The 25,839-nt window shown below is 45.4% G+C and overlaps 1 protein-coding gene across 2 annotated transcripts in view; it reads left to right on the top strand.

The window, feature by feature from the left end:
- Positions 1 to 655: 655 nt before the first annotated feature.
- Positions 656 to 25,839, top strand: part of MB21D2 (Mab-21 domain containing 2) — a 124,369-nt gene continuing 99,185 nt past the window's right edge. Inside the window, exon 1 of one of the 2 annotated variants that reach the window (XM_024245347.3) lies at positions 656 to 3,326. In XM_024245347.3, the coding sequence (XP_024101115.1) occupies positions 3,116 to 3,326 (211 nt within the window). In that variant the 5' untranslated portion in view covers positions 656 to 3,115. Of the gene's footprint in view, positions 3,670 to 25,839 lie in introns of both variants that reach the window. The other variant, XM_002814421.6, reaches the window with a different exon arrangement.

The raw sequence follows: 25,839 nt of genomic DNA, 5'->3' as shown, positions 1-25,839 counted from the left end.
GGATATGCAGACTCACTGAGGGTCCATGATTCATAGAATTCTGATCTGGCTGATGGGAAGGAGAACAGACAATGAGGAACATCAGAGAGACCATTCACTCATTCAAACCCCCAGGGCCCAGCACTACGGCACAACAGGAATACTTTCTGCTAACAACCTGTTGTTTCTTTATGGATATAAATATCACAAGAAAAGGTAAAAATAAGGGAAGAGTAGTGATGCCTCATTCATATGTTTGGAAATTAACAAATAAAAAGTGTTTTGATTTTGTTGTCTGAAGTATTTCTAACTGTATATGGTTTGGAGGTAACTAGAACCATTCTGCTCTATGGAATGACTGCCTCAGTCAGCTGTCACACAGGTGCCTGCCATTGATCACTAGTGAAGCACTGACAGATGGGAGTGGATCAATTTGTGCTGGAGTTCCAAACACTTATGTGGCTTCTAGTACTGCCCAGGTAATGTTAATGTCCTCTCAGGATGAGAAGTCAGGGGAGCATAGCAGAGCTGCAAAAGCCAGAGCTTGCTTTTTTTTTTTTGGAGACGGAGTCTTGCTCTGTCACCCAAGGTGGAGTACAGTGGCGCGATCTCGGCTCACTGCAACTTCCGTCTCCCAGGTTCAAGCAATTCTCCTGCCTCAGCCTCCCAAGTAGCTGGGACTACAGGCGCATGCCGCCACACCTGGCTAATTTTTTGTATTTTTAGTAGAGACGGGATTTCATCGTGTTACCCAGGCTGGTCTCGAACGCCTGAGCTCAGGCAATCTGCCTGCCTCGGCCTCCAAAGTACTGGGATTAGACGCGCGAACCACCACGCCCCGCCTAAAAACCAGAGTTTTTAAGTTACTTCCTCATCAGTCCACCAGCATTTATCTAGGCATGGATCCTCTCTCTTTCATACTGAGTGGGTGAGGAAGTGTTTCAAAGAGAAGGAAACCAAAAGTAAGAGAAATTAACTGGTTATGCCACAATTCTTCACTCATTACTTGATTCAATAAACATAGAGGATCCTTCGGTAGGACCATATGCTGCAGGAAATACAAAGATGAATAAGATGTAGCCCTCATCCCCAAGAATCTTTTAGTCTAAAACTTGCATTAACAATGATGAAGTGGTCAGGTGTGGTGGCTCATGCCTGTAATCCCTTTGAGACACCTAGATGCGAGGACTGTTTAAGCCCAGGAGGTTGAGGTTGCTGTGAGCCACGATTGTGCCACTGCACACTGGCCTGGGCTACAGAGGAAGACCTTGTCTCAGAAACAAACAAACACACACACACACAACCCAAAACAAAAAACAATGATGAAGCAAGGTCAAAATTCATTAGCATCATATGAAAGCTTCTGAGAGTAGGTTCTGAGGAAGGAAAAGTTGCCACCAGCTTGAGGGGAGGGTCTCCAGAAAGCTGTAAGAAAAAGGCAGACGCGAATTGGTTTTGGTGTAAACTGAGTAAAGAAGAGAGGAATTCCAGGGGGAGGTCAGTGGTCAGATTTGTGTTTTCTAAAGATCACTCTGGCAACAAGTTGTTACTAGATTGAGGAAAAGTGAAAGAATTAATAACAATAATAGTAGAAGCTGATAATAGCTAAGTACTTCTTATGTCAGTCCTTGTACTAAGTGCTTGACCTGTTTTATCTCATGTAATCCTTAAAACAACCTGTGAGACAGGAATTATTATTCCCGTTTTATAGGGGAAGGCATGGAAGAACCTGTACTTCCTTCCATGTCTAACAAAATAATTTGTATTCTTGGCCATGAGAACTCGGGTAAGAAACAGACCTGATCTAAATCAGGGACTGTGGGATAGAGAAGACAGATTTTGGAGAATTAGGGAGGAAGATAACCTATGTTTCTCAGAGCCAATGGGCCTCCCTAAGTGTTTGAATGATACACCCCATAAACACTAAAACCACCTCTGAGACTCTATTCTGCCTAAATGACTGACTTAGATTGAACTTGCCTTGTCATGTAAGCCTAACTCCATGGTAGGAGCCATGTCTTTTGGCTATCACTGTCACATTCTGTCACTCCATCTGGCAAATAGTGCGTACTCAAATTTTATCTGTTGAATGAGAAAATTTTCATCTTGTCATTCAACATTTCTTGGAACCTGGGGCAATACATTGTTTCCCCTCTCCCGCACCCACACTTTAGTTTCCCTATCTTTATATTAGAGTAGGTTGAATCTCATTAACTCATTATATGTTAAGATAAATAAGCTGTTATTCAGGTCATTAATTACCTTGGGCAAAGATAGGGATATTATAGGGGTTAGTGGGAGTGCCAATACTGGGTTAGATGTGGACCCTCTTTTTTGATACGCTCAATCCTATCATTCTGGCAATCCAAGAGGAAAAGGGTAGAAGACAGGTTTCATATTCCTTAAGGCAGTTTCCTTTACTATTTAAAGGTATTGGAGTTCTTGGGATAGAGAGGTAAACGCGCACAGAGATGTCCTCCCCCAGGACACCGCCCTTAAAATTAAACGGAGTAAGACTTTCTTCTCCTTGAATGCGCTTGGCAAACCCTGCCCAGAAAGGGGATGGGGGGACGGCCGTGGAGGTGGAGAAAGAATGCATCCACACCTCGCGCGTCTTCCCAAGTACGGATTGGCAAGTGGCATATGCGCGCAGACCTCTGTCATTTATTTATTTTCCTTTCCACTGGGTGCGCTGTCCCTTTAAATGGAGACGCTGGTGCTGGCTCCGTAACACCGGAGCCGGCAGCTTGTTGATTTCAGAGCTGGTGAATTTCACATTGTTTCCACTTCACTTTCCTCGCCCGGGGGAGGCTCCGGTTGGCTCTACGACCGCCGTTGCCGCTGCCAGCGAGAGCCAGGGCAGGGCAGGGACGCGCAGCATCAGGGCGGGCGTGGGGCCGGAGAAAAGGGTGTCGGGGCCACACACGCACCCTCGCTGCAGTCCAGCTCCTCCCGAAGCTCGCACGCCCAGAGCGCACGGAGCGGGGGACTGCCCGCCCAGACGCCCGCCCGCCAACCCGCCCACGGGCCGGGGCCAAAGCCTGGGAGCCTGCGAGCGGAGGAGGCCCAGGGGGGCGGGGTGGGGGGCGGGGGTGGGTGCTGCGCTGCCGCGGAGCTGCTACTCGGCGCGTTTTGCATGAAGATGGCGGCTCCCACCGCCAGCAAGGCAGCCTCCCTGGGCTGTAACAACAAGCCTGCGTTCCCGGAGCTGGATTTCAGGTCGGGAGCTCGGGTGGAGGAATTGAACAAACTCATCCAAGAATTTACGAAGCACGACCAGCGGGAATACGACGACCAGAGAGCGCTGGAGATTCACACAGCCAAGGATTTCATCTTTTCCATGCTGGGTAAGGAGGAAAAAGGGGGAGGTGTGTGTGCGTGTGTGTGTGTGTGATGGGAAGCGGAGTAGAAAACCCATTCCCCCTTCTTGACCTCTTCCCTTCTCGGTTGCCTTCCCGAGCCGGTGCCTTGGGTATAAGCCATCTCTGTTCCGCCTCTCTTTTCTTTCTCCGCCGAAAGCCGAGCTGCCTGCCCTCCCCTCCTTACTATACTTTACGCCGGGTCTCCCTTTCTCCTTGTTCGCTTGCTCTTTTGTTAATTTCTCCGCCACCGGGGGCTGGCAGGCAGGTGAGGCGTTCGCGGTGAAGCGTTGCACTGTTGGGGGAAGCCCCTGAAGCGAGTGCAGTCCAGGTGAGCCCCTGAGGTGCCTTCGGTTGAGGGATTTGGCTGCCGGAGGCAGGGACCTCCGCTTTCCCGACGCCGGCTCTTGGGTGCTCTCCCGAGCTTGGGAGCGGAGACGGCTCAGGGCTCTGGCTTGGCGCCCGAGCGACAAGTTGCTTCTCTCGTCTCGCGGCGCGGCGCTGTCATGCGGAGCCCCCGGTGGCCAAACTTGTTGGGTGTTCCCGAGTAACCCGCTGAAGTAGTCTGGGCGTCCGGAGTTCCTGCAACTTTGATTTGCAAATTGACTTCTCTCATGAAGCGATCGGAAGCATTTCCGGTGCTTCTTCAGGGCTCTGGCTGAGCTTGGAATTCTTAATTCCCAGCTCTTCCGTGACTAGGCGCGGAGCTCTGGCCGCAGAGGAGCGCCGGTTCCCTGCTCTTTGTGTATTGTCTTAGCGCTGGCCGAAAGAGGTGCCCAGAGTTTCCAACCGCGGAGACGTCGGGGGCTAGAAAATGTGCCCCCAACTCCCACCTCCAGCCCCTCACCTACGGCTCCTGAAACATGACTGAATGCTGTGTAAAGGAACATAATTGAGCCAGGCCGGGGAGACCGAGCCCACCCTCCCCAGGTGTCCTGCCGTTGGGATTATTGCTACTGAGGTGTAGTGTGAGTTTGCCAGGCGCCTGGGTTGTAGCTTGCGGCTCCGCCAGTGGATCCGTGGCTGTCATGCGGTGCGTGGCCGGCGGTCAACATTCCGCAGAACTGGTACTCCAGGGTAGTGCTGCTCTAACGCTCGTCTCTGTGTGCTCTCTACAAATAGATCAGCCAATTTTCCAGGTGTTGAAAAATTTGATTGGAAAAGGTCTTCTGGCCACAGAGGAAGACAGGGCTTTTCTCTTTCTCCTGCAATCTAATTGGGTTTCAGCCGGCTGTTGCTGCTTCTATCCTGGGATACCTTCTTCCTTCTAGGTTTTCTTCTTCCTCACTGCCCAAGGAGGGGGTAATACAGACTGAACGTGTCTGTGTCCGCTGGTAGTTGTTCACGCGTTGGGAAGTTAGATGAAACATGTTAAAACTCTAGGCTGGTTTTTACCTTTTGTGCCGCACTCTCCAAGTGTATCTTAACGTTGCGTATGGGGTTGAAAAACTATTGAGAGATTCGACCGTTCAACTATTTAGATGAATAGATGAATTAAATATATATATATATAACCTGGTAGGAGTGAGCTTCCAGAGGGAAGTCTAAAATGCTTACAAAGCCAAAAGCCAACACAGTGATTGTCAGGAAGGTGGGGACACACACAGAAGGCTGAGGGCAGTTACTTAAGTTGTTTAGTTAATCATAGCCTTTCTCTGTGGCATAAATAATGGAAGTCTGCCATTGTGTTAATACAGCTCCCAGATCAGTTCTGATGTCACTTGCGTAGGTCATTTACTAGAAGAAGGTACTGGGTCACCACCAGTTAGGGTAGTCATAGGTCAGGAAATGGGATAATGTAGGGAGGGTAAATTTAAGTGCCTGGCTCATTAGGAACTTCTATGCTTAACTCCAAAGCTGATACACTGAATCGGCAAAGCTTTTATCCAGATATTAAAAAGTAAATTATTCTAGGGTGCTTAATTTTTGCATGTGTTTAATGTCATGGGTGGCATTGTGTTGACAGGTAAACTGGATTTGCTTCTATTCCTTTTTACCCAGTTGACCTTGCAAGCGGTCTTTCTTGCCCCCTGGGAATTTAGCATTTCCACCTACAGGAGAGAAGATTCAGGAGAGTGTCATTTAAGCCTTTTGCCCCTCTGGACACTAGAAGGCAGATGGCGAAATGAGCTTGCCTGTGTGTGGTGCTGCATTCATTTGCGAGTTCCTTGCTTTCCTTTAATGAGATGCTGGCTGCTCTACACAAGTGGAGGTTTGGCGACAGCAAGGGTTCCTATGTGGATTTACTTTTTCTAAAGCAGATTTTGGCTTGGCTTAAAGAACAAAATCATTTTTTTGTACACTTTGTTTCACTTGCCACAGCTTTGGTTCTTTAATGACTGTGCAAATCAGGCCTCTTAATGACCCCTAGCTTGTTAAGGTGTTACTTGGGTGGTACCAGGCCCTCATTTCAGTGGGAGGGAGCGGGGGGTGGCAAGTCCTCTTGGCTTTGTTCTGTATCTGAGCTGCACCTGAGGATTGTTAGCAGCTTACAGATATTATCCCCTCACACAGAATGAAGTGGCCAACCACGAATTGGGTGCAAGCCTCTTTAGTGGAAATGAGAAAAATACTGCCTCATGTTTCAGGCAGTTGGCGGGGGTGAGGCATGTTACTCTCTTTTTGTGTAAGATTGTTAGCCAAGTCTGAAACCCCTCCAGCTTCACAGATCCTTTTCATTTTGTCTAGTTCGGAGGAATTTTACACTGAAGAGCAAGGAGGTGGTAGACAGCTGTCATAATCAATGACCTGTCAACACCAAGACACTCCACTGTCTTATCAAAGCAGGGTTCTGCACAGGCTGTGGGGTTGATCTGAGCTTGCTGGTGGTCACTGTGGTCTCTGGGATCTGTCCTGATGCTCTCTATTTGTACAGAGATTCTGATTTTTTTTTGGAGGCAGGTGTTAGCTGCAATTGTCTAGATTCACTTCTTATTCCTCTATACCTTGGTCTTTTAGGAGAATGATTGGTGTTATTATCTAGCTAATATTTGAGAGCCCAGACTGTGCGAAAGGCTGGCAGTGCATAATAAACACCATTTATCAAAATTCAGGGAAATTGCCAGAGTTCGTTAATGTTTTAATAATATTTGGTATTAGCATAATGTCTCTGCCAGCTCTTTTGTTGTCTTCATCCCCTGGTGAGGTTCGATAAAGACTGGTTTGTGTCCCCATTGAACAGATGCAGAACAGGGGGTATGCAGATGCTGGAGAAGGCAGGAAAGAAACAAGCCGTCACCTAACCTACAGACCAAGTGGTCGGTACCATGGCATGATTTTTACAGCAGTTAATCATTTACTAATCATCTTCTCAGGGCCAGGAACTTCACATAGACTTTTGAGGAGGTATTGCTTTCCCATTACATAGATGAAGATATTGAAATTTAGTGGGGTTAGGAAAGTGGATATCCAGGGTCACAAAGCTAATAGATGGTAGAGATGCTACTAAAACTCAGGTCAGCCTTACTCTAAAACATGTTCCTTTTCTCCTACTTGAGACTATTAAGAATAGATGCATAAAATCCAGAGGAAAGGCTTTGTTTTAAAAAATCACTTCTTTCAGGATTTTGTTTCGATTTTAGCTATAAGTTTTAGCATAATATAAGTAGATTTCTGGAACAGTTTGAGTTCAAGTATTCTATAATAAGATCTCCTATTTGAATTTTTGATTCAGAAAATCATAGTAATTATAATAAAATGTTAAAATCTATAGTTTCATTCCCAGTCTGCCTCTTGTTGGCTGTGTGGTCTTAGTATTCTCTCTCTCTTTTTTTGAGACAGGATCTTGCTCCGTTGCCCAGCCTGGAGTGCAATAGTATGATCATGGCTCACTGCAGCCTCAAATTCCTAGGTGTAAGCTATCTTCCTGTCTCAGCCTCCCTGGTGGCTAGGACTAGAGATGTGTACCACCATGCCCAGGTGGCTGGGACTAGAGATGTGTACCACCAGGCCCAGGTGGCTGGGACTAGAGATGTGTACCACCATGCCCAGGTGGCTGGGACTAGAGATGTGTACCACCATGCCCAGGTGGCTAGGACTAGAGATGTGTACCACCATGCCCAGGTGGCTGGGACTAGAGATGTGTACCACCATGCCCAGGTGGCTAGGACTAGAGATGTGTACCACCAGGCCCAGGTGGCTAGGACTAGAGATGTGTACCACCAGGCCCAGGTGGCTAGGACTAGAGATGTGTACCACCATGCCCAGGTGGCTAGGACTAGAGATGTGTACCACCAGGCCCAGGTGGCTAGGACTAGAGATGTGTACCACCATGCCCAGGTGGCTAGGACTAGAGATGTGTACCACCAGGCCCAGGTGGCTAGGACTAGAGATGTGTACCACCAGGCCCAGGTGGCTAGGACTAGAGATGTGTACCACCATGCCCAGGTGGCTGGGACTAGAGATGTGTACCACCATGCCCAGGTGGCTGGGACTAGAGATGTGTACCACCAGGCCCAGGTGGCTGGGACTAGAGATGTGTACCACCAGGCCCAGGTGGCTGGGACTAGAGATGTGTACCACCATGCCCAGGTGGCTGGGACTAGAGATGTGTACCACCATGCCCAGGTGGCTGGGACTAGAGATGTGTACCACCATGCCCAGGTGGCTGGGACTAGAGATGTGTACCACCAGGCCCAGGTGGCTGGGACTAGAGATGTGTACCACCAGGCCCAGGTGGCTGGGACTAGAGATGTGTACCACCAGGCCCAGGTGGCTGGGACTAGAGATGTGTACCACCATGCCCAGGTGGCTGGGACTAGAGATGTGTACCACCATGCCCAGGTGGCTGGGACTAGAGATGTGTACCACCATGCCCAGCTAATTTTTAATTTTTTTAAATTTTTGTGTAGATAGAGTCTCACTATGTTGCCCAGGCTGGTCTCAAAATCCCGGCCTCAAGTGATCCTTCTGGCTTGGCCTCCCAAAGTGCTGGGATTACAGGCATGAGCCACCATGCCTGGCCAGTTTTTTCATTTATTAAACATGGATAACAGTAAGCATTGTTTTTCAGAACTGTTATGTCGGAGTGTGAAATTACTTTGCTAACTAAAAAAGAATATATACGTGAGTTTATTATTTAAATAAATGTTTGTTTATTTATTTATTTATTTATTTGATTATTTGAGACAGGGTCTCGCTCTGTCACCTAGGCTAGAGTGCAGTGGTACAATCTCAGCTCACTGCAACCTCTACTTCCTAGGCTCAAGTGATCCTCCCACCCCAGCCTCCCAAGTAGCTAGGAGTGCAGGCGTGTAACACCACGCCTGGCTAGTTTTTTGTATTTTTGGTAGAGACAGGGTTTCGCCATGTTGCCCAGGCTGGTCTCACACCCCTGAGTTCAAGCAATCCTCCTGCTTCGACCTCCCAGAGTGCTGGGATAAAAATGTACTTTCTTAGAAAATCCAGTGAACTTAAATTGGAATTATTTCTGCAGCTTGACATCTGAAAGAACTATGCAGTACAATTAGGGGAGCCCAGGAGGATTTTGGCTCATACCATGTGCTGACCATGGTGCTAGCTTACTTTGCCCAAGTCCATTAGCTCGTGTAATCTTTTTTCCACAACTTTGTAAGCATAAGTATCATGCCTATTTTGGAAGTGAAATAGGTGCTGTTATCCCGTTTTAAAGATGAAATGGTGAGGCTCAAAGAAAGAAGTCAAGAACTTAGGCCAAGATCATTCAGAGTTGGAGACTGAATCCAGTTATTCTTGACTCCGAAGCTCATGTTCCTTTTACTGTAGTAGCAATCAGTTTCCATCACTTTTGGGTGAGACATGCTACACTCAGTAGCCTGCCTAGTCTGTAGGAGCAAAGATAATTTCTTTTTTTCTTTTTTCTTTTTTTTTTTTGAGATAGAGTTTCTCCCTTGTTGCCCAGGCTGGAGTGCAGTGGCACGATCTTGGCTCACTGCAATCTCTGCCTCCTGGGTTCAAGCGATTCTCCTGCCTCAGCCTCCCGAGTAGCTGGGATTACAGGCACCCGCTACCACACCTGGCCAATTTTTGTATTTTTAGTAGAGATGGGGTTTCACCATGTTGTTGGCCAAGGCTGGTCTAGAACTCCTGACCTCAGGTGATCCACCCACCTCGGCCTCCCAAAGTGCTGGGATTACAGGCGTGAGCCACCATGCCCCGCCTGAGATAATTTCTTTTTGTCTTCCTGTCTCTGTCCCTCTTTCTCTCCCTCTGTTTTTTCATGCATTTGACAAATACTTAATGAATGTAATAGTGTTTGCCAATCAGCGTGCAGGGTTCTGAAGATAAAATGGTGAGCAAAAACTTTGAGAAATTCATAAGGGCCTTCAGGGACCCCTCCGCTGTTTCCTTTGCCCACCAACTCTAGCAGGATGTTTTGCTGGCTGTTTCTCCTTTCAGGCCAATAAGTGCTATGTGGCCATTTCAAAGATGTAAACGCGTGGTGTGGTGCTCCTGGACCTACCATATTTTTAGGCACTTTCTACATCTCCAGAGTGGGTAATTCTGAAGCCCTACCTTTCCAGTGTTTGATTGCTACTTTTCTCTTAATGAATTCCCCCAGCAGCAGGATTTACCATGGGAATTTATGGTACGTTGGTGTTTCATGGGCCTCCATGTGCTTGGGAAGTTCCCGAGAGTTGTATTCACTATGTGCTGCATCTGTAGAGTGGACAGGATCATCTCGGAAGTTTGTTCTATCTCTGAGAACATTATGTATCCAGGGCAGGGGATCTCTCTAAACATTCATTTTTGTGCTAGTTTGGATTGGTTTCAATTCCCCCTCCGTGGTTCTGGGCAGTGGCTGCCCTTCGTCCTTGAGAGAAGAGGCCTAGAACTGTTGACAGTCCTGGGTCTTCCTGTCATTCCTTGTCATGGCACCCATTGGATAATGCGTTGCTTACAGTTAGGCTGAGCCCCTTTTTAATTCACAGAAATATTAGATTCTAACAATTCAAAATCTCTGGTCCCATTCTGACCTATTGAATCCGAATTCCCTAGAGATCCCCCAACGAGCTGCTCAGCACGTCAACATCCTGTCCTGTGTTAGGCCTGATGTTCTGCATTCTCTGTTCTAGGCACAATGAGCATGATCCCAGTTGACTTTTGAGGCTAGAACCAAGCTGCTGAGCCTAATGAACAGATAATGTCTGTCTGCTCCTGGAAAGTAATAATGGAGTTCTTCCACCTGGGACAGAGACAAAGCGGTATAGTGAGTGAGACAAGGGTGTTTACTATGTCACAGGTTTTAATAGGACTTTACTGTATCATTTAATCATCACCATTACACTTTGAGGTTAAAAAAAAAAAACTGTGGTGAACCCTAGAATTAGAAAAATATAGGAATTCATCCAAGTTTACCAGCAAGTGAGTGGCATAGGTGGGACTTAACCTGGGTCAGGATGAATACAAAACCCTGGCTTTTAACAAGGACAATATTCTGCACTCAGGAGGACCAAGAGACCCAGATTTTACCTCTGAATCTCTGCTGTGTGACGTTGGGCAAGTCACTCAGACTTTAAGCCTCAGTTTCTAAATATATAAGTTGGGTTTAATAATTATATGTACTTCATGTGTTCAGGTGCATTCAATTCTGAATCTGAAAGCTTTTATATAGTAAGAGAAAAGGAAATTTCTGAGTTCTTGTACAAGCTCTGTTTTGTACTATGTGGTATGTGTTTTACCCTAAGTCTCCTAACTTATGTTGGGCCTAATTTTGCCCATTTTCCAATGATAGAAAATGCAAAGGAAAAAGTAAAATCACTCCTAAATTTGAATCATCATTAATATTTTGATGCACATTTTTTCTAAACATCTGTGTTATACATATGCTTATACCCAGACATATGCGTACATTTACATGACAGGGATGGTATGGGATCCATGCTCTTTTATGAGGAGTAAATTTATCAATATGCTGTCCTCTACATTTTAAAAGAGGAGCTGTAAGTTGAAACTTGTAGAATGATGTTTTCCTAGCTTCTTTCATTCATCTCTTTTTATTCCAAAGAAGATGCATTTCTAGAACTTAGAGCACATTCTATTATTTATGTATATATGTATGAATGACAGGTCTCACTCTGTTGCCCAGGCTGGAGTGCAATGGTGCCATCACGGCTCGCTGTAGCCTTGACCTCTTGGGCTCAAGCGATCCTCCTACCTCAGCATCCCAAGTACTCGGGACCACAGGAGAGCACAGCCATGCCTGGTTAATTATTTATTATTATTATTATTATTTTTTGTAGAGATGATGGTCTCGTTATGTTGCCCAGGCTGGTCTTGAACTCTTGGGCTCAAGTGATTCTCCCACCTTGGCCTCCCAAAGAGTTGGGATTACAGGCATGAGCCACCGTGCCCCACCTCTATTGTATTATTTAATAATTGGGAGTAATGAATTCTCACATTGGTGACCTCCGAGGATTTTACCTACCTTATCTGCCATCTTCTGAGGATTTTACCTGCCTTTCCATGCCGTCTCCTGTCTCTGCATGTTCTACATTGTCATATAACACACACCCCATATATTTCTCACTTTCTTTCTTTGCTTAGGCTCTTAGGCTCTTTTTTCTCTCTCTCTCTCTTTTTTTTTTTTTTTGAGACAGAGTCTTGCTCTGTCACTCAGGCTGGAGAGCAGTGGCCAATCTCAATCTGGGCTCACTGCAACCTCTGCTTCCCGGGTTCCAGTGATTCTCCTGCCTCAGCCTCTGGAGTAGCTGGGATTACAGGCATGTGCCACCATGCCTAGCTAATTTTTTGTATTTTTAGTAGAGATGGGGTTTCGCCATGTTGGCCAGGCTGGTCTTCAACTCCTGACCTCGAGTGATGCACCCACCTTGGCCTCCCAAAGTGCCGGGATTACAGGCGTGAGCCACCGTGCCTGGCCGAGGCTCTTTTCTCTGTCAGAGTTCCCTAACCTGGGTCCATGGAAACAGCATGGAACCTGTGAACTTGAGTGGGGAAAAAAGGACATCTTTATTTGTGTTAACGTCTAACTTAAATATAGCATTTTGTTTCATTATAAATATAGATGGGAAACCATAGTGTTATTAGTGGTACATATGTTTTTGTTGCCAATAGAAATCCCAGGCATTTTTATTTCACATTACAGTTGTTGCAGATATCTCAAAAAATGTTTACTGCTGCTTTGAAATTATGGTAGATATTAGACTTGCTGCTAGATTTTATTATTTAAGGCACTGATAATCACATAGGGTACTCTATCACAAATTTACTTTAAAAACGCATTTTGTATTTTATTTTTTATTTTTTATTTTTTTTTTTGAGACAGTCTCGCTGTGTCACCCAGGCTGGAGTGCAGTGGTGAGATCTCGGCTCACTGCAAGCTCCGCCTCCCGGATTCACACCATTCTCCTGCCTCAGCCTCCCGAGTAGCTGGGACTACAGGCACCCGCCACCATGCTTGGCTAAGTTTTTTGTGTTTTTAGTAGAGACGGGGTTTCATTGTGTTAGCCAGGATGGTCTCGATCTCCTGACCTCGTGATCCTCCCACCGTAGCCTCCCATAGTGCTGGGATTACAGGCGTGAGCCACCGTGTCCGGCTGCATTTTGTATTTTAATACTGATTTTCTTGGAAATCCTGTGTGATGTTATCATATTCACTTAAATATGCTATTCTCTGCAGGGCTCTATAGGCTTCTACAGTCTGTCGAGAGGATCCATGTCACAGAAACAATTAAATGTCCCAGGTTCTACAGATGACCTTCTGACACCTTATGTCCGCTTTATTTTTCTCTCGCAGCTCAAATGCCACTTGACTCATGAAGCCTTCCTATATCTCTTTGAGAAGAAGAAAATTTGGCTGGGCGCAGTGGCTCATGCCTGTAATCCCAGCACTTTGGGAGGCCAAGGAGGGCGGATCACGATGTCAGGAGATCGAGACCATCCTGGCCAACACGGCGAAACCTCGTCTCTACTAAAAAAAATACGAAACATTAGCCGGGCATGGTGGTGGGCGTCTGTCATCCCAGCTACTGTAGTCTCAGCTACTTGGGAGGCTGAGGCAGGAGAATGGCGTGAACCCAGGAGGCGGAGCTTGCAGTGAGCCTAGATCGCGCCACTGCACTCTAGCCTGGGTGACAGAGGGAGACTCTGTCTCAAAAAGAAAAAAAAAAAAAGGAAAAGAAAAAAATTTACCTTTCCTGTGTTTCCTCCTAATGCCTGGTCCCTTTTGTGGCCCTTAGCCTATTCTTTCCCATGCTTTAAAGAATCCCTGGCTTATTTATCTTTGCAGCACCCAGGGGGTCATGCACATAGTAGGTGCTCACTAAGTGTGATGTGACTTGAGTCACTCTTTAAAAAAAGAGCTCTTCCCAGTGAAGCTTTTTATTGCAGTCTCTGAGAAATTAGCACTTTCTAACCTTGTCTCTTTATGATTTTTAAAAATTCATTGAGTTATGCTATATCATTTTCTGGAGTCCAGAAAATCTTGATCTTATCTCCTTATGTGGCAGAGGGATGTAGGGCAAGTTTTTCTACATTCCTTAAGGCCTATCCTAGGGCAATATAAGAAATGTCCATAGTGATTGCTGTAGCTTGTTGACTGGGAACAGCAAACTGCAACTCATGACTCATAGGAATGTTCCCTTTCTTGTGGACCCCGGTGTTTCTTCACAGGCCTGTGAGGGTACTTCCGGACCTCTGGCATGCCCATACTCAGGGCTTTCCGGAATGCACAGTGGGCACACGTTATCTTTCTCATTATGGCGTTTAGTGTGCGAATCAGTCATCCTCCAAGTGCCTCCAAGTGTTTGGATGGTTAATCTGGAACACAAGTTGTAGGAATTCTTTATTATTAGAAACTACTGTTATTTGCCATCAATACTAATTTACCTTTGCACAATGCTTTGTAGATGACAATAAATATTCACATTTGGTATGGTATTATCCTTAGGTCAGGCCTTTGAGAAAGGTTGTATAGGAAGTATTAATCCTCATTTCTAGATGGGAGTACTGAGACTCTGGGAGGTGATGTGACTGAGTTGTAGGTCACAGAGTCGGTTGTAGATCAAGACTCCACCCAGCTATTGGGTGTCTTCTGCCGCAGTCAGTATATCACCTGAAAAGAGCTTATAGACTTTTCTCCTCTTAGCCATCATTCTTGGGTTGCGGGGGTTGATTCTATAGTCGCAGACAAGGGAGGGATAGTAGGTTTCATTCCCCTTTGGACCTCTCTGCTCTTCACCTGAGCCAAGGGTATATAGGGGGTGACTCTGATTGAGAGTGGAATGAGTAAATACAAGCCCTATAGACATTCATTCCCTAGGTCTGATTTTTAGGCCTTGCCCAACTCATCCTTAGGGCTTGTGACAGTGTTTACAATAGACCTGGGTAAGTACTTGCCAGCTGAGTGATCTCTTTTAAGAACTGTTCATAATTATGCCCTTCTGTGAGGCCCTGTTTCCAGGAAACAGCTGTCTGTTTTTCATCCACTTAAGAGCCTTTTCATGAATTCACTCTACACAAGATAAAGAGATAACTAGGGACAGTGCTGCTATGAATAAAGCTGGCATGGGGAACTGTTCAATTTGTTTATATTTTATATTTTTTCCTTAACGCAAGAAGACTTGTGAGTTAAGTCAGTAGTGGGAGTTGGTATAAGTCTTGTTTAGGCTTTTGTCTCTTCCAACTAGTATTTGAATATCTACAATGTGTGTAGAATGGTGTTAAGCATTCATTCATTCATAACTTCGTTCAACATATGTTGGCATGCCTGCCATGTGCTAGTGTAATTACTGGTGCAATTACTATGTAAGTGCACAGAGTAGTGAATAAGAACCAAGACCACTACCTCCATAGATCTTCTGTTCTCTGGAGGGTTTAACAAAATTAAGCATGCAAGTAAACAGGGGTGTGTGCTGTAAAAGAACAAGAAGCAAAGAATATGATGATGGTGGGCAGCTGGGTAGGATAGAGTGAAGAATGATTGAGAAGTCTTCCCTGAAGCAGAGACGTTTGAAATGGAAGCAGCAGCAGCAGCAGCAGCCGTCTGAAGACTGGGTGGAAGTGTATTCCAGGTAGACAGACAGCAGGTGTAAAGGCCCTGAGGTGAGGGGTAAACTTGAAAGGAGCTTTCAAGGCGGCTGAAATTTTAGCAAGTTTAATTTGGTCTCCGTAAGGAGGAATGGTCTGTGTTCAGATAAGGCTTATGGTGGGGTGGGGCTGCCTGCCTTGGCATTTAGTGAGCTGCTTCCTGTGGATAAAGGTTTTCCAGGTGGGACCACACTTTTGCTAGACTCCTGTTAATGGCATTCAGGGATGGCGGGGGTGGAGTAGGAGGAATGTAGAAAAGTTGGATTACAAGTCCCCAAAAAGCCCTCTGTAGCCATGTGATGCTCAGATTTTACCCCTGATAGTCCTAGGCCAGAAACAGTGATTTCTACATTTTATGATTTATGGTTCAAACTGCAGCTTTCATGGGATGATGCTGATAAGCCTCTTTTTATCTAGTCCTCCACAATTTACAAAATACTTTCATATGTATAATCTGATTTGATTTATTCCTCAGCAACCCTAGGAAGTATTATGATTGTATCTATTTTAACCCAGGAAGAAACCATAATCAAGAGAAGTTAAATAACTCATTCAAGGTCACTAAATGGTTGAGGTGGGATCACACTCAAATCCTTTGAAACTCACCTCATTCTTCATTTTACAATAATTTTCTTTTCTTTTCCTTTCCTTTTCTTTTCTTTTTCTTCTTTTTGAGACAGGGCTTGCTCTGTCACCCAGGCTGGAGTGCAGTGGCGCGATCTCGGCTCACTGCAGCCTCAACCTCCTGGGCTGAAGCAATTTTCCCACCTCAGACTCCAGAGTAGCAGGCACTACAGGCACACACCTCCACGCCTGGCTAATTTTTCTTTTTTCTTTTTTTTTGAGACAGGGCTTGCTCTGTCACCCATGCTGGAGTGCAATGTCTTGATCTCGGCTCACTCGAACCTCTGCCTCCTGGGTTCAGGCGATTCTCCTGCCTCAGCCTCCCAAGTAGCTGTGATTACAGGTGCCTGCCACCACCCCAGGCTAATTATTGTATTTTTAGTATAGATGGGGTTTCACCATGTTGGTCAGGCTGGTCTTGAACTCCTGACCTTGTGATCTGTCCACCTCGGCCTTCTAAAGTGCTGGGATTACAGGCATGAGCCACCATGCCCAGCCACGCCTGGCTAATTTTTAAATGTTTTGCAGAGACAGGGTCTCGCCGTGTTGCCCAAGCTGGCAAGAATTTAAAAACAAAACCTTTTCTACCCCATCCCACCCTGCCACAAGGAATGGAAAGGGGATGATTTCTGGTCTGGAGAAAGGCACTGAGTGAGGCTCAGGAGGAAGAACTAAGCCAGCAGACTGCAAGTCTGCCTGTGCCTGATGGGCATTCAGCTGTAAGCACTGTTTTAGGCTGCTTCAAGATCACCCTTTTAGCAGCTGCAGCTGTTCTTAATAGCAGCTGCTTGTGCGGATTGTGTTGTGATTAATAAAGGCAACTCAACAGTTTGTTCTTTCAACTGTGCCTTTGGTGTGCACAGCCTGCTTTTCATACAGTTTTGATTTGGAACAACACAATCCTACGGGCATATGGTGCCTGCGGGCTCATTACCCTGTTGTGAGAAGAGATGGTCCACCTAGGTCAGAGCTGCCGAGCCCAAGACCTCCCAGGGACTGGACGGTAGGGAAGATGAGTGTGGTGGGTGGCTCAGTAAATGCCGACTCCCCAGTATGAGTCAGGGATGCCAGGGAGGCAGGGTACGTTGGTAAATAGAGATCACCTCCTCTCCCTGTTGTCTGATGGGGCCACTGCCCTTCAATACCTGCCCGTTGTCCCTCCACTGCAGTGGTTCTGGAACTTCAGTGTGTATCAGTGTCCTGCTTGTTGAAACACAGATGGCCAGGCCCCACTTCCACAGTTTCTGATTCTGTAACACTGGAATGGAGCCTGAGAATTTGCATTTCTGATGAGTTTCCAGGTGATGCAGCTGCTGCTGGTTGAGGACCACACTTTAAGAACCACAGCCAAGGGCCCAGGGCTGAGGGTCTGGACCGATAGAATTTTGGATTTTTATGAAAAATCTCCAGATTTTAAGTATTGAGAATAAATCAAATTTTAAAGAAACACCGTGGGGTTTAAAACTGTAGGTCAAACAGAACACTGCCTATCAACTTATCACCTCTGATCTGAATACTTTCAGGAAAGTTCTTTTGTGGCCTGCTCTGAAAACTGAGACCCAGAGAAGAGTGGGAGTTCATCCACAGCGTACAGCTAGTTTGGGGCAGAATCGTGACTAGAACCCAGGTTTCCTGCTGTGGGTGTGTTTGTCCTTGCATACTGTCTTCTGAATACATTTGCTCTTTGAATGGGAAAACGTTTGAAAATAATAATAACCACACTAATATTGCAAACTATGTTCCAGGTGTGGTTCTAATTACTTTATGTGTATTAGCTAAATCAGTCCTAACACCAACACTATGAGGAAGGTACTTGTGTTAGGCTGTTCTTGCATTGCTATAAAGAAATACCCGAGACTGGTAATTTAAGCCGAGGTTTGATTGGCTCACCATTCTGCAGGTGGTACAGGAAGCATAGTGTGGCATCTGCTCAGCCTCTGGTGAAGCCTCAGAGAGTTTCCAATCATGATGGAAGGAAAGTGGCAGCAGGCACTTCACATGGCGAATGCAGGAGCAAGCAAAAGTGGGGGAAGAGGTGCCCCCATACTTTTAAATGACCAGATCTCTCAACCGCTCAGAGTGAGAGCTTGCTCATCACCAGGGGGATGGCCCAAGCCATTCATGGGGGATCTGCCCCCATGATCCAGATACCTCCGACAAGGCCCGCCTCTAACACTGGGGATTACATTTCAACATGAGATACCGGTTGTTGGGAGAGCAAATATCCAAACTCTATCAGTACCGTTATCCTTATTTTACTGATGGGAAATCTGAAACAGAGAGGTTAAGTAATTTGCCCAAAGTCACAGAGCTACTAGTAAAGTGAGGATTTAACCCAAGAAGTCTAGCTTCAGGCAGAAATTGGCAAATAACTATGAACTTTTTTCAAGACTTCATTTAAAAAAGCAAAATAAAACCTCTTACCATGCAAAGTACAAATCATGGACAGATTCTTATAATTTTAATGCTTCCAGGAAACTTGAAAATTAGGTGGCTTGACTTCCTCCGACCTCCGTTTTATAGACACAGAAACTGAGGGCCAAAAAGAAAAGGGGACTTGATCATTCTGAACGCTGCCTTTACTTTTGGGCGGAATGGAGGTTAAGTAAATGTTGGGTAAGTAATGCTTTCTAAGAAAGATACTTGTACCTGAGACAGTTGGCTTCATAGCATTTGTGCCCCAGTGGAGATTCTGCTGACTTTGAAGACAAGAAAAGTCACTTTGAGAGGGCTGTGCTTCAAGGTAGGGAAAATTTCCCCTGTTACAAAGCCACCTTGTAGTTTGAAGTTCTCTTAATTGCTGTTAGAGGAAGGATGCTAAATAAATAGCCTCATAGGCAAGGTGTATTTTTGGTCTGTCGTGTTTGCTTTGGCCTTTTGATTTGTTCCTCATCTCTTTCTCTCTGGTTTCTTTCCTCTAAAAAGTGTGACCTTTTCTTATGCCTGTGCTGTTTCCACAACTTTGAATAGCATGATGAATATTTTGATCTCTGAACAACTAGTATCTATAATCAAGGCTGGCGGGCTGGACTCTGGACTATAGGACCAGCCTGTGGCTGGGAGGAGTTGCCGCTGCATGGGCTGAAACACCTCCTCGGGATCTGAAAGAACCAGCATAACCTTCACTCCCTGTGGCTGGTCTTAGAGCTTAGGAGGGTTTAGGGTGTTGTAATAGGATTCAAAGAATTAGAGAGGAGTTAAGCTACTGGGAATCTTTCTGAGATCAGCTCATCCACCCCATCATTTTACTGATGGAGAAACTTAACCCCTTGTGAACAGTGACTTGCTCAAGGTCAAACAGTGATGGTGGTGATGAGAATGATGAAATTGAGAAACTCTTCCTCACTGTTGGCTAGGTGATGTTCCAAGTACTTAGAATTATTAATCCATTTAATCCTCACAACAATCCTGTAAGGAGAGTACTGTTACCCGTCCGCACTTTATAGATAAGAAACCTAAAGCCGGGAAATCACCTTGCTCAAGCTAGTGATAGAGGCTGGATTCAGACATCGGCAGTCTGGCTCCTTCCCTCTTTGCACCTTCACAAAACTGACTACACCGGGCTCTGTGTGGTTGCTGGTGTACAAACGTGGGGTGGTGCCACACACTGAGCGAAAGAACAGAAGTGAGGAGGTAGTGGGCAGAGTGGAAAAGATAATGGTTTTGCTCTCCTGAAAGCCAGTTGCTAATATGGTTCTGGTTCCTGGTCCAAAGCCTTTTCACTCTATCAGTTGGCCTTCCTTGGCAGCTCCCAGGACAAACGTTCTTTTGATGCTTGTGACTTTGTTTATTGAAAAGTCCTGGTATGAAATCTCATCCTATCTATAGCCTCCTTTTGAAAGTAAGAAGGTGTGTCCCAGCTAATTGATTGATTTAAAGAGGTATAAAGGCCAACTGGGCCCTTGACACTAAGTAAATTAGGGCAGCCTTACGAAGATGCAGGCTTTCCCCCACACTCCTCCAATGCGTTTAATTTCAGATTTAGAACATTTAATTAGGACATAGTTAATGTAGTCTATCATTGTGGGGCTAATGGGGGAGCAGATCTATTTTTCAGGGAAAGGCAGATGCCAAATGTATTTTTAGGAAGTTGACTTTGAGGTCACAATTTATAAATTGAGTTGGGTTTTATGTGAACTAAGGGATTGGCCTCTTTAGTGCTGTGAGTGACTCTTATAGTGACTAAAAAGTGACTAATTATTTGTTAATATGAATAACCCTTCCAGCTTTCCTGCTTTCCGAGGGCATATGTTTGTACGTTGACTTGTCTTAAAGCATTGAAGCATATTCATGGGATGGTACACAATTGGTTGTTGGGGTGAAATAACTTCTTGAGATCCTGGTGCTCATGATGCAGAGGAATGGAACTGAAATTCTCAGAGAAGCCCCATTCCCAACCTACTTACTCATGGCTTTCTGGCAATAAAGTCTTTTTTTTTTTGTATTTTTAGTAGAGACGGGGTTTCACCTTGTTAGCCAGGATGGTCTCGATCTCCTGACCTCGTGATCCGCCCACCTTGGCCTCCAAAAGTGCTGGGATTACAGGCGTGAGCCACCATGCCCGGCTGCAATAAAGTCTCAATAGGAATGGAAACATTCATTTCTCCATGGAATAGTGAACTATCTGGACAATGTAGAACCTCATAGGAAACAATTTAAAAATCTCTGTTTCTTGGGGAAGAGGATTGATGGGAAATGATCCACCTAATATCTGTGTGTCATCCAAGACCAACCAACCCTGGCTCCATCCTCTCTGCCATCTCGGGCCCTTCACCTGGGTATTATCGCTGGCTTCTCCATCTGTAGTTCTTTTTCAGTACTGTTTTCTTCCTGAAGCATTCGTACATCCATCCTTCATCAATTTCTTCAACAGAGACCTTGGAGACCTTTGTGCAACAAGTCTTTTTTTTTTTTTTTTTTTTTGAGACGGAGTCTCGCTCTGTCGCCCAGGTTGGAGTGCAGTGGCGTGATCTCAGCTCACCACAACCTCCACCTCCTGAGTTCAAGTAATTCTTCTGCCTCAGTCTCCCGAGTAGCTGGGACTACAGGCGGGCGCCACCATGCCCAGCTAATTTTTGTATTTTTAGTAGAGACAGGGTTTCACCATGTTGGCCAGGCTTGTCTCGAACTCCTGACCTCGTGATCTGCCCGCCTCGGCCTCCTAAAGTGCTGGGATTACAGGCGGGAGCCACTGCGCCCGGCCTGTGCAACAAGTCTTCTACTGGGCCATAGGAATACAGTAGGGAACAAATCTTCATGTTACTTATACAGTTTTAGCAGGAGATGGGCAAAGAAAAAAAAAAAGAAGCTTTACAGATTATGATCAATACCCTAAAGGAAAAAACCAACCAAACCAGAACATGGTGCTGTGACTTGGCATTCTTCTCCAGCTTGACCCTGTTGACCGTTCTCATCCCTAAATGCTTTCCTCCCTTGGCTTTCATGGCAACGTATTCTTTTTGGTTTTCTCCTTTTTCTCCATTGCTGTGTAAAGGATGGATTTGTCCAACCCTTGGTGACTGCTTTTCTCTTTTCTCCCCTCAACACTTTCTGTGATCTTTTATTTTTTTTTTGACACAGTCTTGCTCTGTCTCCCAGGCTGGAGTGCAGTGGCAGTGATCTCGGCTCACTGCAAGCCCCGCCTCCCGGGTTCACGCCATTCTCCTGCCTCAGCCTCCTGAGTAGCTGGGACTACAGGCGCCCATCACCACGCCCGGCTAATTTTTTGTATTTTTAGTAGAGACGGGTTTCAGTGTGTTAGCCAGGATGGTCTCGATCTCCTGACCTTGTGATCCGCCCGCCTCGGCCTCCCAAAGTGCCAGGATTACAGGCGTAAGCCACCGCGCCCGGCCTCTGTGATCTATCTTAAAGTGCCAGTCTCTGTCTCCCAAGCCTGTGTTCCAGCTCAGACCTCTTGACTGCCTCTTTGACAATTCTACTTGGATGACTCAAAGGTGATATAAGGTCAGTGTTTAAAGTGAATTTATCTGTGCCCCAAACATGTTTCTTCTCAGTCAGCCACACTACCACAACACGAGGTGCCCAAGACAGGAACTCAGCAGCCATCCTGGGCTTCTCCCTACCCCAGAGCTGAAGAGGAAATGAGGCCTGTCAATTCTGCTACCTTTTTTGGACTATGTTTTCTTCCCTCCATTCCGTCACCATAGGCCAGGCCACTACCATCTGTCTCATGGATTGTTGTAATAATCTCACTGGGATTTTGCTTCCAGTCTTGCATCCTTTCAAGCCCTTCTCCATGCTGAGTCATCCTTTAAGTACGCCTGAACCCATTATGGGCATCCCATTCTCTTTTATTTATTTATTTATTTATTTATTATTTATTTATTTTTATTTATTATTTATTTATTTATTTTATTCTTGCTCTGTCACCCAGGCTGGAGTGCAATGGTGCGATCTCGGTTCCCTGCAACCTCCACTTCCTGGGTTCAAGTGATTCTTCTGCCTCAGCCTCCCGAGTAGCTGGGATTACAGGCACCCGCCACCACGCCTGGCTAATTATTGTATTTTTAGTAGAGACGGGGTTTCACCATGTTGGTCAGGCTGGTGTTGAACTCCTGACCTCAAGTGATCCTCCCACCTCAGCTTCCCAAAGTGCTGGGATTATAGGCGTGAGCCACCGCACCTGGCTGTTCAAATTCCGTAGCCTGTTCTACAAGGCTCTTGGAAACCCAGCTCCAGCCCACATCTCTAGCTTCCTCTCCTATAACCATTTCAGTTTTACCATATATTTCTTGTATGCCTGCTGAGATAGGCACCATGTGAGGTATTGGCCTTGTATTATATGTTAAGGTAAAGACACAAACATTCTGAACATGTTTAGAGGGCCTCAGTGCTCTTTTTCCTGTTGCCTCTTCATCCACACACTGAAATCTCAGAAGCTCTTACTGTCATTTCAACCACACTGGCCTTTCAGTTCTTTGAAAATAGCACATCCTTCTATCCACAGACGCCTTTGATGGAACGCCCCGTCCCTCTCATCCCACTTAACTCTTACTGATCCGTGAGATCTCAGCTCCATCAAATCTCCACTTCTTGGGGAGGCCTTTCAGGCCAGCCTAGAACAGGTTAAATTTTTCCCTGGCCTTCTGGCGTCACAGGTTTCTTAGTTGCACCAATCAGTTATGAATTTGCAATTGTTTGTGCTTAATGTCTGGTATTTTACTCTGCCATGGAAACTCAATGATGGCCCTTTGTGTATCTGTTTCTGTCTTTTTTTTAATTGCCTGAAAAGCAGATCAACAAATATTGCTGGTATTGTTGGCTATTTTACCTTCATTCTTGAACTTGGGCAATTAGGTGGTTCACCATTCATGATGAGGCACTAAGATGGCTATGTGTGTTCTGAGCTTTAAGTATATACTTTGATGTATTTTGGGAACTTATCTTTCCTTCCTAGTCTCCCACCTCTTTGTAGCATATAATCATGAAATTATAAGACTGACATCTTTTGAAATTGTCTAGTCCAGTTATTCCCAACCTTTTCTAAATATGAGAATTTCTTTTTTCTCAATTAAGAAAAGTATGAGATAGTGATGCACACCTGTAGTCCCAGCTGCTTGGGAGGCTGAGGCAGGAGGATGCTTAAGTTTGGGAGTTTAAGACCCATCTCCAAAAAAAATACATGAGGTTCATGTATTTTTGGTTGTATTTTTGCTATCAGTTTTTTTTTTTTTGAAAAATAAATAGTTATAAAATGCTACTGTGAATTTAATTATGTAAATTACTTTAAATTTTATCTTAATAGCATCTACAGATACTTAAAAAGTAGTAGTATATTTGCATGAGAGATAATACTATAGCACCAATACCTCCATGCCCACGTGGTCTCTCAATCAGGAACCAGCTATTAGTATTGGTCCTTTATTTTTTCAATTTTTTTTTTTATTGAGACAAGGTCTTGCTCTGTCACTCAGGCTGGAGTGCATGCTCACAGCTCCTGGGCTCAAGCGCTTCTCCCAACTCCACCTCCCCAGTAGCTGGGACTACATGCCCTCCCAGCTAATTTTTGTATTTTTAGTAGAGATGGGGTTTCACCATGTTAGCCAGGCTGGTCTTGAACTCCTGGGCTCAAGTGATCCTCCCGCCTTGGCCTCTCAAAGTGCTGGGTTTACAGGTGTGAGCCACCATGCCCGGCCTTTGGTTTTTTATTTTACATACATCAGATTTGGAACTGGTTGCCTGTAGGCTCATTCCACCCCTCCCCCCATATGTGTTTGATCTGACCAGCATGCTGTTTTTAAAATTTTGGAGCAAATATTTAAAAGCTGGGAGATTTTCTTGAAAAATGAGAGAACTAGACTTGATTTCCTATATGGCCATAATCACCCGGACTGAATAGCAGCTGCCTCCTCTAGACGTGCCACATTTTCTTCAGTTTGTCACAGTCCTCACTAATCTCTATCTTATGGCAAGTTACTGGTAAAATGGGAACTCAAAACCTAATGACCTAACCGTTGGTTAGTGGGGCCTCCTGTCAGTCTCCACAGAGGCTTGTGAGCAGGAGCCCTGGGGTCAGGAGTCAGGAAACCTGGGTCTTTGTCTTCCACTGTTGCTCACTAGTTTGATGACCTCAAACAAGCTATGCAACCATTCTGTTTGTTGCAGTTTGTTGCATCAAACTAGTCTCTCTGACTAGTTGCAGAACTTGTTTGTTATTAATTTCCCCATTTTCTCTTTCCTTGTCTCTCTTCTCCTCCTTCCATAGGGGAATTTACTTCTCGTTTCACCTTGATGGTTCATTCTAGAAATCCGAGAAGGGAACCATTGGTTTTCCCTCACTTTCTTGCCCTGCTGTTTCTTCCGCAGGTCGTGTCTGGAGGCAACTCTGCTCCTTTCATCCCATGCTCTTTGCTCCTTCTAGGGGGTCCCACAGCCCTAAGCAAGCTCCTGCAGTGACACCCAAGACACCCCAATGCTGGAAATTTTCTCCGAATATCAGAGTTCTAGCTGGATTATTTCCTGTTGAGATACTCAGTAACTAGCCAATGATGGTAATTATTTTGGTGTTGCTAATATCCATGAACTGCTAACAGGATACTGGGCCAGTAGGGGAAGATTTAGTTTCCAGTGGCAATGTCTTTGTAGGCAAAATTTGTGGTTCTGTGTTAAGTTTTCATTGTCTGAGATGAACAATACCAGTGCTTTTGTCCTTGTGGATCTGGAAGGGAGGATAGGCATCAGTGCCACAGAAGAAGAAGTAAATATGAAGGAAAGCTGGGTGTGGTGGCATGCGCCTGTTGTTCCAGCTTCTTTGAGGCTGAGATGGGTGGATCGCTTGTGGCCCAGAGGTTGAAGTTGCAGTGTACTATGATCACACCTGTGAATAGCCACTGCACGACAGGGGGCAACATAGAAAGACCTCATCTCTAAAACAAAAAAAGGTGAAGGACGCTGGGTGGTGTGGTGTAGTGGGAAGACAGAACGTGGACTTTGGAGTCAGGCAGACCTACCTGTTAACAGCTTGTGTGGGACAGCTTGTGTGACCTTGGGCAAACTATTCCTTTCTGAACATTAGTTTCCTTGTCAGTGTAACAGGGGTAAACGAATGTGTTTCATCTTTTAATTTTATAGCCATGTTTTTTTAAAAAGATTTTGTAGAGGATGAATGCCAACTTCATAGGGTTGTTTTAAGGATTAACTTAATGCATGTGTTGTATGTTAAACGAGCAGCAGAGTACATAAAACTGCTCTTCTCTTCCATGTTTTTGTGGAAAATCCTTTCTTTCTGTCTCCTTAAGTAGGATTAGTGTGTTGCCTGTGAAAAGAGAAGTAGCATAAAGTTGTCTGAATAAAGGTCTAGTGTGATTCTTTGTGCAAAGAATTTGACTCAACA

The sequence above is a fragment of the Pongo abelii genome, chromosome 2 (genome assembly GCF_028885655.2).
Source record: "Pongo abelii isolate AG06213 chromosome 2, NHGRI_mPonAbe1-v2.0_pri, whole genome shotgun sequence".
NCBI classification, from domain to species: domain Eukaryota; kingdom Metazoa; phylum Chordata; class Mammalia; order Primates; family Hominidae; genus Pongo; species Pongo abelii.
The sequence above is the reverse complement of the archived record's forward strand: the minus strand, read 5'-3'. Positions and strand labels throughout refer to the sequence as shown.